General features: G+C 44.4%; 1 protein-coding gene across 2 annotated transcripts in view; it reads right to left on the minus strand.

Moving 5' to 3' along the window:
- unc13bb (unc-13 homolog Bb (C. elegans)) overlaps positions 1–18,926 on the minus strand; it is a 117,383-nt gene that overhangs the window by 60,352 nt on the left and 38,105 nt on the right. For both annotated transcript variants that reach the window (XM_071350471.1, XM_071350470.1), the window contains exons 3-8: positions 12,142–12,241; positions 9,254–9,371; positions 8,961–9,084; positions 4,283–4,356; positions 3,721–3,778; positions 2,177–2,390 (exon numbers count right to left, since the gene is read on the minus strand). In XM_071350471.1, coding sequence (XP_071206572.1) covers positions 2,177–2,390; positions 3,721–3,778; positions 4,283–4,356; positions 8,961–9,084; positions 9,254–9,371; positions 12,142–12,241 — 688 coding nt within the window. The remainder of the gene's footprint in view (positions 1–2,176; positions 2,391–3,720; positions 3,779–4,282; positions 4,357–8,960; positions 9,085–9,253; positions 9,372–12,141; positions 12,242–18,926) is intronic.

Below are 18,926 nucleotides of genomic sequence, written 5' to 3' on the forward strand. Positions count from 1 at the left end.
TCCACTCTTCTTAACCAGATAACTCTGATACTTGTCAATGTGACCTCCATGGGATGAAGCATACCTGCCTTGGCCCCTCCCATTCTCAGAGTGAATGGCCTCCGCTAAGGAGGCAATTTCCTCGAGCTCCTCCTCTGATCCCATGGAGTACGGCAGCTCCTCCTCTGAATCGTATGCCAAACCTGTTCTCATTCTGGCAGCTTCCTCCTCCTGATACGCCACATAGTTCTCCAAGGTGTCCCCCAGCTTGTTTTTGGCCCACATCCTAGTCTTGTAAAGAAGTCCATTCTTGTATGGCTTGAGGCATGGCGTCATCTGCTCCTCCTCTTCCTCGAACTCTGCCACCTGCCGCAGCACTAGCTCCCCTCTCTTCTGGCGGAGGAGTGCAAGGTCAGGGGGAAAATGCTCGTCTGTGAGTTTCTCCGCCTCTGAGAAGGCCAGCCCTCCTGGATCACGGATCTTTTTTCTCCGCCGCCGATCGATAGTGTCATAGCCCACTGGGTAGGTGGCAGGTAGGATGCCACTGCGTTGTGTGCTTTGGCAGAGCGAGCTGCCTGAGGGCTCAGTGAGAGCTCTCCCCATTCGGAGAATAACATCGTCCTCAACCCAATGATTCTCTTCCTTGTCCAGGAACTCGCTCAGCTGATTTCTCCCCTGCACTTTGTATTTGCTTTCCCAATCCTCCACACCCATGCCAGAATCTACAGGGATGATTCTGACCCTCCCTTTATGGTTTATTGCTCTAGTTTAGGTTCATGGATTAAAGTAGAGGCAAAATGGGATGTGCGAGGGGGGGACAAAAACCAGAAAGAAAAAAGCAAACAGAAATTATTGCAAATTATAAGAGGACAGAAAAGTAATAAAGCCCATGTGACTGACAGACAAGCATTAAATACATAAGATAAATAAAAATGTTTGTCATGTGTAAATAACTATTTGGTGAATGTGTGTTCAGATTGTTTGATATGCCCGTGTTATGTGCGTGATCTCGTCATCCTGGCGGATTATCAATAACAGCACAAAAGCCCTGAAATCCAACCTGAAGTATCTCTGTCCAAAGTCATTTTACAGACTGAATAGAAATATGGTCAGGGAGGGCAGTATTTCCCTCTTACTGAACCTTCCCTTCCAAAACCAGGGTCACAAACACCCATATGTGACAAGAGCAGGCTTAACTAAACCCAGTTTCATTCAAACTGCCAAAGAAGTTTCATATAACAATACGTCAATTTTTAATCCGTTTTTCCTGGCTGTAATCCCACTTTTCTTTTCAGATGTTATGGAATTATCCGGATCAGCTTTCTATCTGTCCACACAGACTGAGATTTACCACAATCTCACTGAAGCACATGTTTTCCACAGCAAGTCACACATGTAAGAGAGCAAAGACCCACTCTACACTGGGTACATGAATGGAGTTGGCAGATTATTTGTGCTCCATCTGGGAAAACATCTAAGCAGTTGGACAATTTCGACATTGTTTAAGACCAAATCTGTTCCTTCTTCAAAGCTACACTGCATTTTCACATTCCATTAACTAAAGGAAATTCTATACTATATCCAAATATAAAAAACACCAAAGACTCAATTGCTATCGGGTTATCTTGCACGGTTGTGCACAACCTAAGCAGATGGAAGTAGCACGTCCTCAGGGGCACTGTTCATATATTCAAGCAGGTGACATTGTTTACCTCCTTCCTATGCGGTGTCAAACCATGTGCCAGTGACAAATGAACATAAACCGACTAGATTTAAAACTACTCACATTACTTGAGAAATATGCTTGTATTCAGGGTACAACAAAGGCAGCCAATTGATTCTGCCATTCTGTCCCAGGAGGGTGGATGTGCCTTAATCGTCTGAAAGAGGGAAGCCCTCTAACAAACAAAACAGCTAAGACTCAGGCCCTCAGCTAACTGGGTCTATTTGCAAAATGATTTATTTACATAGAAAACTGTTTAAAACAAACTAACAAAACAAAATAAAATGTCCAATACGGCACTAAACCTTTTTTATTAATGTCTTAACTCTGGACATCCTTCACTATCTGTCAATATGCATGATTGTAGAATATATGAACAGGTGTGCAATCTTTTACGGTTGAATTTGTGCATTTCTGGAAATTCTGTGTAGGGGCATGTATTGTACGTTTGCGGGTGGTATTCAGAAGCTCTACCTGCTACCACGGTGGTCTCTGTAGTCCATATCAAAGCTGCGGATGGAGTCGGTGCAGGAGTCCAGGTGGTTCTGGAGCCGGGGGCCCATGGGGTACTGGTGCATGGAGGAGTTTGGCTGGGTCGTGGTGTGGTAGCGTGGGGGCACGCTGTTGCTGGTCTCACTACGGTAGTCACTGTCCCGGTCGTCCACCGCACTGTCATGGTCATCCAGGGCTGTAAGGGGGAGGGGCAAAAGGACAAGCTCCACAAGATAACTTCTAGAGACCTAGGCATTATAACAACTGCTAAAATGACTACTGAATCTCCATTCTATCCCACTGATGCTCACAATTTCACAAATTAAAAAAAATAAACATGTTCCCCTCATACATATCTGAGTTACACAATAAGAACAAGTGGTGATATACACTGGGGTCAGGAAGGGTCAGGTAAGAGGGAGGTAAGGAGGGCAAGGGTCATGCACCTTTGAATGCAAGCCAACCAGGAAGTAAACCACAGTGGGAAGGGGAATGTGATGCGACTGAACGTATAAGTCATTAAACAGTCAAAAAGGGACACTCCAAAATTAATCAGTTAAGGAACTCAAATGCAATGTTGACATTGTCTCTCAGTGACGCAGTCTCAACTTTGGCACGCAGACAGGTCCTTTGGAATGCAGAATGACAGTTGAGCTGGGCTGTGCTCCAGACTGATAAGTGAAATAGATAGCTCAGGACAAACTGATGTTTCGATTTCTCAAAACAGGCTGGCGAACACTGCCCCCTGTCTGTGTGACGATGCTGTTGCATCTCATTGACATCTGTTCAGGAAGTCATCAACTGCCACTACGCTTATCAAGGTCACCCGCTGACTGCAAAAACAGATCTAGGCTTAACTGCTATTGTCCAGTTTTGTTTACATGCAGGTAGAAATAATAACAATGTGTGTTTTTCCATGTCACGTGGGGAAATTGATAAAGGTGACGAAACTCAAGAAATATAGATGAAACTCTGACATGAGGTGTAGAGAGAGGAGAGAGTGTGTGTGTGGGGGGGAAATATTTCCCCTGGCTGTAGCGATTGTTTTTGGTGCTGGATAACATGCACAATGTATTGAGGATAGGCCAAGGTGAAGCTTTGGGAAGGGATAAAATTCATCATAAAAAAGACTGTTACATACTCAGTGTGTCAGCCCATCCGAAATAGTTGCCTGGTGAGGGTGTTGGCAGAGAAGTAAAGTGAGAGGTAGTGGAGAGTATGCAAAAACTGTGCATGACATAGGAGGGGAAACTATGACCATGCATGAAAGTGGCATCACTGTGTGTTGACATTCTTCTTAACTTTGCATGAGTAGTGACTGTTTTGGAAAAAATGTATTGGATAAAAGGCTTACTTGATGTTAAGTCTGGGTTAGGAGATTCACACATAACTCAGGAACACGACAAGCAAATATATAACTTAAATAACGTGAAAAGCCCAAACTAATGGTTAGCCAGAGAGAGACATGACTGATGAGAGAGCGCCACCTAGTGGGATATTATGGTGTGGAAGTCAGTCCCACTCACAGCATTGGGAGGCAGCAAGCGGCATGGGGCGTTTTTGGACCTCATCCTGCAGAGGGTACTGGAGAGAGGAAAAGAGAATAGGAATTGTGACCTCTGACCAGCATCCACAACAACAAAGCATCATCGTCACTCTCAAACTCCTGCATTTGTATAATATTTGTATCACCACCATGACTTCAATGCCACTGCAAGCAATAGTTAGTTATTATCTACAATCTATGTTGTCACTTCAGAGCACAGCAAACAGTGATGAACACATGTCAATACAGTACCTAACCAGTGTTTTCTGTGAGGAAAGAGTCAAATGACCAGAGTTAGTCCCATCGTCTATTTACATGTATTGTCCTGTGTGCTAGTGAATACAAAGAGCCAAGTGTAATCCCCGAGATAAGGTGACAGAACATTTGACGGCAATGTACATGGTAATTTACAATATGCAAACATAGAGACTATTTTCATAAATAGATTACCGGTCTAACTGCTTGAAATATAAATACGTACATTTTGAATCTAGATATTTGACACACTGTTCCTGTCGCCTTGCATGTTGGGTGGGCCTTACCTCATCATGGATCCTCATAGTGTTGATGCGATCCAGCTTGCAGGTCCAGTACTGTGCCTCATCATCTGGGATGTCTGGCAGAGAGAGGTGCACACACACAGGGGTGACTGGTGAGCTGCATCCTAACCTACACCATCCGTGCTTCCACATACACCATGCTGCCATTACATATTCATGGCCCTTTAAATATATCATAAGCCACTTAAGAATAAAACATTACAAACAGTTGGCTAGGCCCTCAAACTGCACTGTTGGGTGCCAGGGCCCGGTACTACAGCTCCACTGTAGAAACGTTTGTAATGACAGACGCAAATGAATGCACAGAAGATAAGGATCATAGTCCTGACAGTGACAGAACTTCACAGAGACATAAGCACAGAGTACAGGACGTTAATGGGCTGCAAAACTGCACAAGCCTTTACTTGAGGACATAACCAGCCCAACCATGCTACTTTGTTTGTTTTTTCGCGTTGTTCGTAACTTCTTTTGTACATAATGTTGCTGCTACCGTCGCTTATGACCGAAAAGAGCTTCTGGACATCAGAACTGCGATTGCTCACCTCAAACTGAATGAATAGTTCTTCTTCAATGAGTTGGATGGGAGGGAAATACTACTACAGACACCCGACCAGGCCCTGATCCCGTGATTCACTTGAGAATGAAACTGAGATTTTGTGGAAAAAGATCAGGGTGCCTTGTGAGGATTAGACGAGTGGCTAATCTGCCCTTACCTTCAATCCTGCTAGCTAATGTTCAATCGATGGAAAATAAATGGGACGAGCTGAAAGCACATATCCTACCAACGGGACATTCAAAACTGTAATATCTTATGTTTCATTGCGTCGTGGCTGAACAACGACATTAAGAATATACAGCTGGCGGGTTATGCACTGTATCGGCAGGACAGAACAGCAGACTGTTAAGACACGGGCGGGGGCCTATGGATATATGTGAACAACAGCTGGTGCACGATATCTAAGGAAGTCTCAAAGTTTTGCTTGCCTGAGGTAGAGTATCTCATGATAAGCTGTAGACCACACTATCTACCTAGAGAGTTTATCTGTATTTTTCGTAGCTCTCTACATACTACCACAGAACGATGCGCGCACTAAGATCGCACTCAATGAGCTGTATACCACGATAAGCAAACAGGAAAACGCTCATCCAGGTGGCGCTCCTAGTTGCCGAGGACTTTAATGCATGGAAACTTAAATCAGTTTTACCTAATTTCTATCAGCATGTTAAATGTGCAACCACCTTTACCCTACACACAGAGACGTGTACAAAGCTCTCCCTTGACCTCCATTTGGCAAATCTGACCATAATTCTATCCTCCTGATTCCTGCTTCCAAGCTCAAATTAAAGCAGGAAGCGCCAGTGACTCGGCCCCCCAAAAAAAGTGGTCATATGAAGCAGATGCTAAACTACAGGACGGCTTCGCTAGCACAGACTGGAATATGTTCAGGGATTCTTCTGATAGCATTGTGGAGTACACCACATCAGTCACTGGCTTCATCAATAAATGGATGTCGTCCCCAGTGACTGTACATACATACCCCAACCAGAAGCCATGGATTACAGGCAACATTCGCACAGAGCTAAAGGCTAGAGCTGACGGAAGCTTATAAGAAATCCCTCTATGCCCTCCGATGAACCATCAAACAGGTAAAGCATCAATACAGGGCTAAGATCAAATCATACTACACCGGCTCAGATGTGGCAGGGCTTGCAAACTATTACAGACAACAAAGGGAAGCACAGCCAAGAGCTTCCCAGTGACACAAGCCTACCAGACGAGCTAAACTACTTCTATGCTCGCTTTGAGGCAAGGAACACTGAAACATGAATGAGAGCATCAGCTGTTCCGGACGACTGCGATAACGCTCTCGGCAGCCGATGTGAGTAAGACCGTCCAACAGGTCAACATTCACAAGGCAGCAGGGCCAGATTGATTACCAGGATGTGTACTCTGAGCATGCGCTAATCAACTGGCAAGTGTCTTCACTGACACTCAACCTCTCCCTGTCTGAGTCTGTAATACCAACATATTTCAAGCAGACCACCATAGTCCCTGTGCCAAAGAACCCTAAGGTAACCTGCCTAAATGACTACTGACCTGTAGCACTCACGTCGGTAGCCATGAAATGCTATGAAAGGCTGGTCATGGCTCACATCAACACCATTATCCCAGAAACCCTAGACCCACTCCAATTTGCATACCACCCAACAGATGATGCAATCTCTACTGCACTCCACACTGCCCTTTCCCACCTGGAGAAAAGGAACACCTATATGAGAATGCTGTTCATTGACTACAGCTCAGCGTTCAACGCCATAGAGCCCTCGAAGCTCAAAACTAAGCTAAGGACCCTGCGGCTAAACACCTCCCTTTGCAACTGGATCCTGGACTTCCTGACGGTCCGCCCCCAGGTGGTAAGGGTAGGTAACAACACATCCGCCACTCAGATCCTCGACACGGGAGCCCCTCAGGGGTGCGTGCTCAGCTCCCTCCTGTACTCCCTGTTCACTCATGACTGCATGGCCAGGCTTGGCCAGACTCCAATACCATCATTAAGTTTGCCGATGACAACAGTGGTAGGCCTGATCACCGACAAGACAGCCTATAGGGAGGAGGTCAGAGACCTGACCGTGTGGTGCAAGGACAACAACCTCTCCCTCAACGAGATCAAGACATAGGAGATGATTGTGGACTACAGGAAAAGGAAACTAACATGGTCCAGGGCCTCCCGGGTGGCGCAGTGGTCTAAGGCACTGTGCCAGCAGAGACTCTGGGCTCGAGCCCAGGCTCTGTCGCAGCCGGGAGGTCCATGGGGCGACGCACAATTGGCCTAGCGTCGTCCGGGTCAGGGAGGGTTTGGCCGGTAGGGATATCCTTGTGGCGGGCCGGGCACAGTGCACGCTGACCAGGTCAATAGGTGTTTCCTCCGACACATTGGTGCGGCTGGCTTCCGGGTTGGATGCGCGCTGTGTTAAGAAGCAGTGCGGCTTGGTTGGGTTGTGTTTCGGAGGGCGCATGGCTCTCGACCTTCGTCTCTCCCGAGCCCGTACAGGAGTTGTAGCGATGAGACAAGACAGTAACTACTAATAATTGGATACCACAAAAAAGGGGCAAAAAAAATTCTTCAAAAATGTATAAATAAAACTGACATGGTCCAAGCACACCAAGACAGTCGTGAAGAGGGCACGACAAAACCTATTCCCCCTCAGGAGACTGAAAAGATTTGGCATGGGTCCTCAAAAGGTTTTACAGCTGCACTATCGAGAGCATCCTGATGGGTTGCATCACTGCCTGGTATGGCAACTGCTCGGTCTCCGACCTCAAGGCACTACAGAGGGTAATGCGTACGGCCCAGTACATCACCGGGGCCAAGCTTCCTGCCATCCAGGACCTCTATACCAGGCAGTGTCAGAGGAAGGCCCTAAAAATTGTCAAAGACTCCAGCCACTCTAGTATTAGATTGTTCTCTCTGCTACCACACGGCAAGCGGTACCGGAGCGCCAAGTCTAGATCCAAGAGGCTTCTAAATAGCTTCTACCCCCAAGCCATAAGACTCAAGAACAGCTAATCAAATGGCTACCCAGACTATTTGCATTGCTGCTGCCCCCCCTCCTCCTCCTCTGGAACACTGCTGCTACTTTGTTATTATCTATGCATAGTCACTTCAATAACTACCTACATGTACATATTACCTCAATTACCTCGACACCAGTGCCCCCACACTTTGACTCTGTCAGTACCTCCTGTATATAGCCCCACTATTGTTATTTACTGCTGCTCTTTAATTATTTGTTATTCTTCTCTTACTTTTATTCCTAGGTATTCTATTAAAACTGCATTGTTGGTTAAGGGCTTGTAAGTAAGCATTGCAATGTAAGGCCTACACCTGTTGTATTCGGCCCATGTGACAAATACAACTTGATTTGATGCCGCTGGTCTATTAGAGCAGAGCCCCCACTCCCTCCCTGTGCCCGGATGGGCCATGATCCTTTACAGAGACACTGGACATTAAAGAGAGCCAAACACAAAAGGCCAGGGCTTCAAAGGCAGATGAAACCAAACCCTTTTCCTGGTGAATGAATGGGATCAATTGTACAAAGAACCCAGACAAACACACAGCCTCACCTCCCCTACCTTCAAAGGCCTGCCCTTAAACACCTGAAAGTAACCCAAGCTCCTCCCACAGTTTTAACTTTGAAGATACCGATCTGAAGTGTTTTAGGCACGCCGACGCCAATACTGGCAACATTAAGGGACAGCGATGTCGAAAGTGACGTACAAATTACATAACTGTTCCCTCTCAGTGTAGAGAGATGAGAGCAGCTGCATCCAAGAGGCTCACTACTCAACCTGCTGGCATTTCAGCCAATCGATATCATGTCTGGTGACGTACGTTAAAGCACAGGTCATTGGAAAAGCTACTACTGTATAAATCATTACTGTGCCTTATGTCTGTCACATCTTCCAATGCAACAACAAAAACAGACCTACAACATTTCAGCATCGTACCTTTAGCTACTGTAACTGTAAAAGCTATTTGACCATGATGTACTGTATAGAAGCAACAAAAACATTTTAAAGAGAGCTTATTATATAAAAGAGATATCCTGTGATAGCTATGTGCCCAATCAAAAAATGGTGATCTATATGACATTTTACCGAAAGGCAGCTCAAAGCGCGTGTCCAGCAGAACCCGGTGGGGCGTTGGGTTCTTGGTGCCGTAAATCTCATCAGCCTTCATCAGAACCTCAGCATCCAGGAAGGTCCACTCCCCTGAACCCTCCTGAAGAAGAGGAAGACAAGGTCAGAAGTCATAGACAGATCAGATTAAACCAACCAGGTGGTGAACTAGGGCCCAGACATATGTGTACATGGTTTCAACATTTGAGCTGGATGTCTGATGTAATTGTGTGTGTACGTTTGGATGCATGTGTGTATTCTGTGTTCCTCACCTCCTCTGACTGGCGGATGCTCTTGAGGGGGATCCAGGCAGTCCCCAGCATGGTGTCCCAGATAAGGCCTTTGTTCCACACCTCCACGATGAGCCCCAGGTCCAGACGGTTGATCTCACTGGAGAGACAGAGGGTGGGAATGAAGGAGATTGGGTCATAATCAACTCTCATTCGATAAAGTTTGATAGACAGAAATTGGTATTAAGATAGACAAAGTGATTGAGCCCATAGGTAACATTGTATAGGACTAAACTGTAAATATTCTAAAGGACGGTTTCATTTATTATGTAGTGAGTCACATCGAAGTAACTATGACAACAGAAACTAGGATAAGTACTACTGTCTGGCCTGCTGCTCATCGACTACTTGTGGTCTTTGTTTACGCATCATGTCAGACGTTGTGATGCATTCAGTCCTTTATTTGCCAATCAAATGGAAGCAAAGCTTGCTAACAATAACAGAGCATCTCCTTTGAAAGAGACTATTGCTCATGATGTATCGATCTCATTTGCATACTGGCATCGACCGTGGTTGACAAGTTAATGCGGCAAAAACAATAGGAAGATGAGAAGATAATTATCAAAAGTACACTGCCCTGAGTAACGGTGGCAGTAAGAGTGAGCCCAGGTGCAAACAAAGATATTCTAAACCACTCACACTTAAAGAGATGCACCAAATGACGACAACACTATTACCCTAATGAGAAAACCAACCACTGTCAATCTCTTAGGCTCTTACGTGGCCACAGTGAATGCAAACATGATTAACCAGGTCCTTGTATAAACTGCTTATGGTCATACAGTAATTGATCATAAAAATATACTTTTAGAAAACAAATACAAACAATGAGTCGACAATTTTTAACATTTGAAAATAGTAAACAGACTCAATCACACACTGCCTTCACTTTGAGCTCTCTCTTTCTGCAGCATAGAAACAAACTAAAGAACCCACGGCACGGACCGATTTCTGTGAAAGCAGCATTCAGAAATCCATTCATGTTTAATTTGAGCTTCCCATTGTCTGTGGAGTGATGGGAATGAACCACAGGACTCCACCCCAACAGGCTTCGGGAAACAACGCTGGAAAACACTGCATTTATCATTTCCCCCATTACTTTCTCTAAACACTCAAAAAGCAGGGATAGGACAGAATAATGATTAATTGATGGGTTGCCATAGAGACAGATGGTTCTTTTGAGGCCACATTCAAGCATAGAAACATTAAGGCTCTCCTCTATGTCACTTCCTGGAGCACCCCGTCACGGAAACAGTGAGAGATCCTTCCATTACGTCAAATCGTCAAAATCAACACCATCACAGTCAGTGTAAACATAAGCCCCAGTCCAAATGAGACAATTCCATGTAGGCTCTAAACATCACATACTGTAGGCTACGCTCTATCAAACCGTGTTGTATTTGTACACCTAAAGAACATTAAGAACAATAGGTCTATAAATGAGCAGCATAGCAGAGGCGCTTTGGAAAAAGCCCTACCTAGAGATAAGGCGAGTGTGAGATGTAAGATATACATATCGATCCACAGCTGTCACTACACGCCTGTTTTCTGTAACCTCTTGTGGCCCGAGCCTGTCTCTAGGTGGGGATGTCCATTATCGCACAAGGAAGGTGTGGTCTGATCTGGACTCCAGTCTCCCTCTGGCTAACATAGAAACAGAAGCCTGGCCTGACAAACCCTAAGACCCTTTGGCAATCTGCTATGTCATTAAGAAGACCAACGTGCAGCCATCCACTAAAGTATTCGGAGTCAATTATATAGAATGTGATCGATATCAATTAGGGAAGCTGTTCCATAAAGGTTGACCCACAGAACCAATAGGCTACAGCTTTCTGGCAAGAAAACACATCACTGGAGAAGGAAGAAATCGAGCTGAGCCAGTTTCCAGATAACAGTATACTTGTGTATTTTCCTACACACACTAGATATCATTTTTAACATGCCAATGCCATTCGCTAGCGCTTCAATTGCTCACCTCAGCTAGACCATACACTGTCCTGTTCATTGGCATAGGACTTGTAGTTTGTGCTAAACTAACACATTTGCTAAACATGATTTACATACAGGAGTAACAGGTGGTGCTCGTCAAGGGGCCTGAGCTGAATGTTTGATGGCAACACTGTTGAGTGATGTGCTAAGCTATCGTATTGTGTTTCATAAACAGTACTAAGGCAGAGCATTTACACTCCGCAACATCCTTGTGACAGTTCTGGAAAAATTAACAGAACAATGACCGCACACACAGAGTAAATCTACATTTACAATATCACAGCCTACAATCAGAACACTAAAAAGAGGAAATGAGATGATTAACAATAAGTGAACAGCTATGAGAACCGGTTAGCTACCTTTCCCGAAACAACAACCCACCTGGTAGTCAACAAATGGGGACAAAACTGGAAATCCCTGAATGTGACCTACTGCCACGTATTACTGTCTGAAAATCATAAACCTGAAGTGTAGCTACAGAATATTACCACCAGCAGCAGGCTAGCTTTGCTGCTCTCACCTGTCTGTAGGGTAGAGCACTCGGGTGATTGCATCTGCTGCATAATTACAACAGCCAAATCAGCATGTCAGTCTTAATCAATAAAAGGTGTTAGTGACTGAGCATGGAGGACATACTGTCACAATAAAGTCTGTTGAGCTCAGAGCCATAGAGCCTCCCTTTATCTTCACTCTCTGATCCTCATCGACCAAAACAAACCTGATGTTACATGATTCAGTTGACACTATGAAAACAGCGACACTTACAGAGCCTTCAGACAGACTATTCTATACTCCACACAAACAGCAGGTGTGTTGTGGCCTATACGACAGTGTGTGAGTGCATAGGACAGGAAGAGCAGTCTAAGTGTGTGGTCACTTACAACATGAAGTCCTGCTCCCAGCATGGCTGGTCCCCTCGCACGGTGATGGTGGTGCTCTTGACATTCTGTACCTTCAGCGTCACATATGAATTGAACTTGTCTGTAATACAAAGAGATGAGAAAGGAGGTCAAAAGCCTGCACGATGACATGAGCTCACGGAGGGGACTCATACACTGAAGAAAAATATAACCCGCAACATGTAAAGTGTTGGTCCCATATTTCATGAGCTGAAATAAGATTGTACAAATGTTCCATATGCACAAATTTGTTTACATCCTTGTTAGTGAGCATTTCTCCTTTGCCAAGATAATCCATCCACCTGACAGGTGTGCCATATCAAGAAGTTGATTACACAGCTTGATCATTAGGGGCGGCAGGGTAGCCTAGTGGTTAGAGCGTTGGACTAGTAACTGAAAGGTTGCAAGTTCAAATCCCCGAGGATTTGAAGGTACAAATCTGTCGTTCTGCCCCTGAACAAGCAGTTAACCCACTGTTCCTAGGCCGTCATTGAAAATAAGAATTTGTTCTTAACTGACTTGCCTAGTTAAATAAAGGTACATTGACATAAAAAAAAAAGCCATTCTAAAATGTGCAGTTTGTCACACACCACACATGTCTCAAGTTGAGGGAGTGTACAATCGGCATGCTGATTGTAGGAATGTCCACCACAGCTGTTGCCAGAATTGAATGCTATCGCCGCCTCCAACGTTGCTTTAGAGCAGTGGTTCCCAAACTTTTTATAGTCTCAAACCCCTTCAAACATTCAACCTCCAGCTGCGTAACCCATCTAGCACCAGGATCAGCGCACTTTCAAATGTCTTTTGCCATCATTATAAGCCTGCTACACACACACACACACATTAAACATAATCATTTGTGAGTTTGTCACAACCCAGCTCCTGGGAAGTGACAAAGAGCTCTAATAGGACCAGGGCACAAATAATAATCAATAATTTAGCTCTTTATTTAACCATTTTACATATAAAACCGTATTTGTTCATCAAAAATTGTGAATAACTCACAGGTTAATGAGAAGGGTGTGCTTGAAAGGATGCACATAACTCTGCAATGTTGGGTTGTATTGGAGAGTCTCAGTCTTAAATAATTTCACATAGTATGTGCCTGTATTTAGTTTTCATGCTAGTGAGGGCCGAGAATCCACTCTTACATAGGTACGTGGTTGCAAAGGGCATCAGTGTCTTAACAGTGCGATTTGCCAAGGCAGGATACTCTGAGCGCAGCCCAATCCAGAAATCTGGCAGTGGCTTCTGATTAAATTACATTTTCACAGAACCGCTTGTTGCAATTTGATGGGGCTCTCTTGTTCAGATATCGGTAAGTGGACTGGTGGCAGGGCATGAAAGGGATAACGAATCCAGTTGTTTGTGTCATCTGTTTCAAAGAAGTACCTGCGTAAATTGCGTACCCAGCTCACTCAGGTGCTTCGCTATATCACATTTGACATTGTCCGTAAGCTTGAGTTCATTTGAACACAAAAAATCATACAATGATGGAAAGACCTGTGTGTTGTCCTTGTTAATGACATCGTGTTGTTATTTCGCTGAACACTAGATGGTTTAATTTAATTTTTGCCAGTGAAACGAGGCTACTCAGGCAAGAAAAAAAAAAACTCACCCAAATGTATAACCCCGTTGAAAATCTAAATGGACTGTTTGAAAATGTTAAAATCACATTTTTATTTGGCGTACCCCCAACGGCATTGTCACGTACCTCTCGGTGGGAGTAGCCGTTTTAGAACATTTGGCAGTACGTCCAACAGGCCTGACAACCGAAGCCCATGTGTATGGGCGAGCAGTTCCCTGAGAGCCCCATGGTGGTGGTGGGGTTATGGTATGGGCAGGCAGAAGCTACAGACAACGAACACAATAGCATTTTATCGATGGCAATTTGAATGCAGAAATACCGTGGCAAGATCCTGAGGCCCATTGTTATACCATTCTTCCCCCACCATCACCTCATGTTTCAGTATGATAATGCACAGCCCCATGTCGAAAAGATCTGTACACAATTCCTGGAAGCTGAATATGTCCCAGTTCTTCCGTGGCCTGCATACTCACCAGACATGTCACCCATTGAGCTTGATTGGGATGCTCTAAATCGACATATACTACAGCGTGTTCTAGTTCCCGCCAATATCCAGCAACTTCGCACAACCATTGAAGAGTGGGAGAAGATTCCACAGGCCACAATCAACAGCCTGATCAACTTTATGCGAAGGAGATGTCACACTCCATGATGCAAATGGTGGTATATTTTTGTTCAGTATTCAATACTGATAAAACAGTAATTATCCCCACCACATAATTAGGATAGGATTGTCATGCTGAAAGTACCTCTGTAATTGTGGGAGGGGACAAAAGAGAAAGATACCATTAAGTCATAAACATATTACTGTGTACATGTAGGAGACGAAGTCTCCATATTACTTTGTCTTTATATGACATAGGCAGTAATCTGCAGGACATCAAATGATTTGCCAGACAAGAATCATAGAACTTCTGTATGCAGGTCAGAAAAAGAATATGGTGGCAGATGTGGCCATGATGGGATGCAACATGGATAGTAACATGATTGACCATAGATCAGACTTCGGGCCTGTACAGTAGCAGCAAAGCTAGCTTGGCCAGCAGCTTCACTTCGTCTTCGTGCGACTGTGACGGTTGGCGACATTAGTGAGAGTCCAAGGAGATAATTCTGTTTCCCCTCCCCCCCATGCCCTGCTCCCAGTCCCATGCACTGACCCTGCTAATCTCACTACAGAGTCGGACACCGCCAGGAAGGGAGCAAAATATAGCCTAGCCATTCTCTCCCCAGGCTGATCTGATTCCCTCACTGCAGAGCAGCCTCCCGAACATAGCTCTGGGCATGATCACCACTTCATCTCTGATACTGAAACAAGCCAGTACATAAGGCCTACGTGATGCAGAGACAGGTTGGTATACTTGTGACCTGCTTCTACAGCAGAAAAGGTCTCTGTCATCAATCATACTACCAAGGTTAAAATACCATTGATTCATAAACATATTGAAAAAGGCCGCACTGAAGCAGGTAGTTTCATTTAATAAAACAATGATTGGCAAACTATTTCATATTTACTGTAGGATATTATACACTGACTGTAGAAAACATTAGGAACCTGTTAAATCAATTTCAGTGTAGATGAAGGGGAGGAGACAGGTCAAAGAAGATGTTTAAGCCTTGAGACATGGGTTGTCTATGCATGACATTCAGAGGGCGAATGGGCAAAAAAAATATTTAAGTGCCTTTGAACGGGGTTTGAGTGTGTCAAGAACTGCAACACTGCTGGGTTTTCCACTCTCAACAGTCTCCCTTGTGTATCAAGAACGGTCCACCACCCAAAGGACATCCAGCCAACTTGACACAACTGCAGGAAGTATTGGAGTCAACATGGGCCAGCATCCCTATGGAACACTTGACACCTTGTAGTCCATGCCCAAAGAACTTTAGGGGTACAACTCAAAATCAGGATGGTGTTCCTAATGTTGTATACACTCAGCGTATAGTACAGTATACTATGTTGTGTATCAAATCTAAATAATAGGTAGAGAAGACGATCTCCATCTTGATTGTTATTGAAATATATATATAGGCTACAACATTAAATATATTCCCATTTAGTGGTAGGAGTACATGTAACCAGACGTCGGCTGGTCCTTCCATCTGACGTTGCATTGGTAACTCCCTCTACCCCTCCAGCAGCACTGACATGGAGAGAGGGATGAAAGGAGGAGGGTAGATCGGGATGAGCCCATCCCAGTGGCCCTGGCTGTAGTGTACAGCTTTACACAGCCAGTGCTCACCCTCAACGTCAGCATAACATAACGTTGTTGGTTGGTTTCTCCCAAAATTGAGCCAGCAGCAGTTTGCAGCGGCGCCAGCCCAGGGGAGATTAGAGAGCCTGTGTGACATAACCACCACTTTTCATTTCCTGCGCCAGTTTGCGAGAGCGGGCGGGCCCGACACGTGCCTGCTGACGCACTCTGCCAGCTACCAGCCCCCGCGCCACCACCCACTCCGGCCCTCCCATATTGCTGTTGGTTCTGCTTGACCCACAGCCTGGGGCAGAGGGGAGGGGCCAGGATTAGAAACAGTCATCTAAACTATCAGATACACTGGTAGTGGTACCGTAACACAGCTACACAAACACGCCAGCACCAAAGCGCCTAGACTATGGATTTGAATGTCGTCCAACAAACCAGTAGACAATTATACACAACACTCAGGAAAATGACCTGTTTTCCAAGAGCTGTGATCTCCGACAGACACGCATTCACGCAAACACACCTTTATACAAGTCTATCGACCTGGGAAAATATACATGTCACCAGATTAGTTTTAGACTGGTTACGTCACATCCCAATGCCTCTCCACCGGTTTACACAGGTTTCCAAGGTGACAAAAATAAACATTTATTATGCCATGGACACAAGCTCAACAAAACTTCAGATGAAATCATTAGAACAGGTACAGAATGAGACTGTATAGGGCAACAACGTCATCCATGCACGTACCACATTCCACAGAGAAGGAAACAATGCATTAACACTAATGGAATAACACCTGTTAGCCCCAGAGGACTCATTAGATACATAACCAGGCGAATTAACAACAGCAGGGCTTGACATTCAGGTACATTTGCCAGTGCCAACTGAAAGCTACTGGTGCGAAAGAAAATAATAATGGCCCGAGATAGCGAACGCTGCGCACATAATTTAAATGTTCTTAATTAGCTGGCTGAGCAAGTAGTCTATAGCCAATAATGACCTACCCTCCAAACACAATTCATTCCAATTTGACACTATCATATTTACATGGATTGTTTGGAGGGAAGAAATACAACCTTTCGCAATCTCAAAAAGGGTTGTAGGCGATTCACTCAACAGGCCCTATGAAAATCAGTTCAACCTTTTTCCTGGTATTATTTTCCAGGTTACCGAGTTGTCCTAGGTTTTTCAGGTTCACTCTCAAAATCACACTTTTATAGAAAAACTTACAAAAATGGGATGTTAAGTCCACAACAATGCTTCAACCACATCAGGAGACCACTTTAGGTCTGGAAACAATACACTAAATATTTACACACATACAGTGAATTCAGAAAGTATTCAGACTCCTTGACTTTTTCCACATTTTGTTACGTTCCAGCCTTATTCTAAAATGGATAAAATAGTTTTCACTCAATCTACACACAATACCCCATAATGACAAACCGAAAACAGGTTTAGAGAAATATTAGCAAATGTATTAAAAATAACAAATACCTTATTTACATAAGTATTCAGAGCCTTTGCTATGAGACTCAAAATTGAGCTCAGGTGTATCATGTTTCCATTGATCATCCTTGAGATGTTTCTACAACTTGATTGGAGTCCACTTATGGTAAATTCAATTGATTGGACATGATTTGGAAAGGTACACACCTGTCTATATAAGATCCCACATTTGACAGTGCATGTCAAAGCAAAAACCAAGCCATGAGGTCGAAGGAATTGTCCGTAGAGCTCCGAGACAGGATTGTGTCGAGGCACAGATCTGGGGAAGGGTACTAAAAAATGTGTGCAGCATTGAAGGTCCTCAAGAACACAGTGGCCTACATTATTCTTAAATGGAAGAAGTTGGAACCACCAAGACTCTTCCAAGAGCTGGCCGCCTGGACAAACTGAGCAATCGGGGGAGAAGAGCCTTGGTCAAGGAGGTGACCAAGAACCCAATGGTCACTGTGACAGAGCTCCAAAGTTCCTCTGTGGAGATGGGAGAACCTTCCAGAAGGACAACCATCTTGGCAGTACTCCACCAATCAGGCCTTTATGGTAGAGTGGCCAGACGGAAGCCACTCCTCAGTAAAAGGCACATGACAGCCCGCTTGGAGTTACCCAAAAGGCACAAAAAAAACAACTTGTCATTATAGGGTATTGTGGGTAGATTAATAAGGGGGAAAAAACAATTTAATAAGTTTCAGAATAAGGCTGCAACGTAACAAAATGTGGAAAAAGTCAAGGCGTCTGAATACTTTCCGAATGCATTGTATATATTCAATACCGATCAAAAGTTTGGACACCTACTCATTCAAGGGTTTTTCTTTATTTTTTAAAAACTCTTTATACATAGAATAATTGTTAAGACAGGAATGCTTTTCCAACAGTCTTGAAGGAGTTCCCACATATGCTGAGCACTTGTTGGCTGCTTTTCCTTCACTCTGCGATCTAACTCATCCCAAATCTCAACTATGAAATAACACATGGAATCATGTAGTGACCAAAAAAGTGTGAAACAAATCAAAATATATTTTATATTTGAGATTCTTCAAAGTGGCCACTCATTGTCTTGATGACAGCTTTGCACTCTTGGCATTCTCTCAACCAGCTTCATGAGGAATGCTTTTCCAACAGTCTTGAGAGTTCCCACATATGCTAAGCACTTGTTGACTGCTTTTCCTTCACTCTGCGATCTAACTCATCTCAATTGGGTTGAGGTTGGACGATTGTGGAGGCCAGGTCATCTGATGCAGCACTCCATCACTCTCCTTCTTGGTCAAATAGCCCTTATAGCTTGGAGGTGTGTTGGGTCAATGTCCTGTTGAAAAACAAATGATAGTCCCACTAAGCACAAACCAGATGGGATGGCGTATCGCTGCAGAATGCTGTGGTAGCCATGCTGGTTAAGTGTGCCTTGAATTCTAAATAAATCAGACAGTCACTAGCAAAGCACCCACACACCAAAACACCTCCACCTCTATGCTTCA

The sequence above is a fragment of the Salvelinus alpinus genome, chromosome 18 (genome assembly GCF_045679555.1).
Source record: "Salvelinus alpinus chromosome 18, SLU_Salpinus.1, whole genome shotgun sequence".
In the NCBI taxonomy this organism is placed as follows: Eukaryota; Metazoa; Chordata; class Actinopteri; order Salmoniformes; family Salmonidae; genus Salvelinus; species Salvelinus alpinus.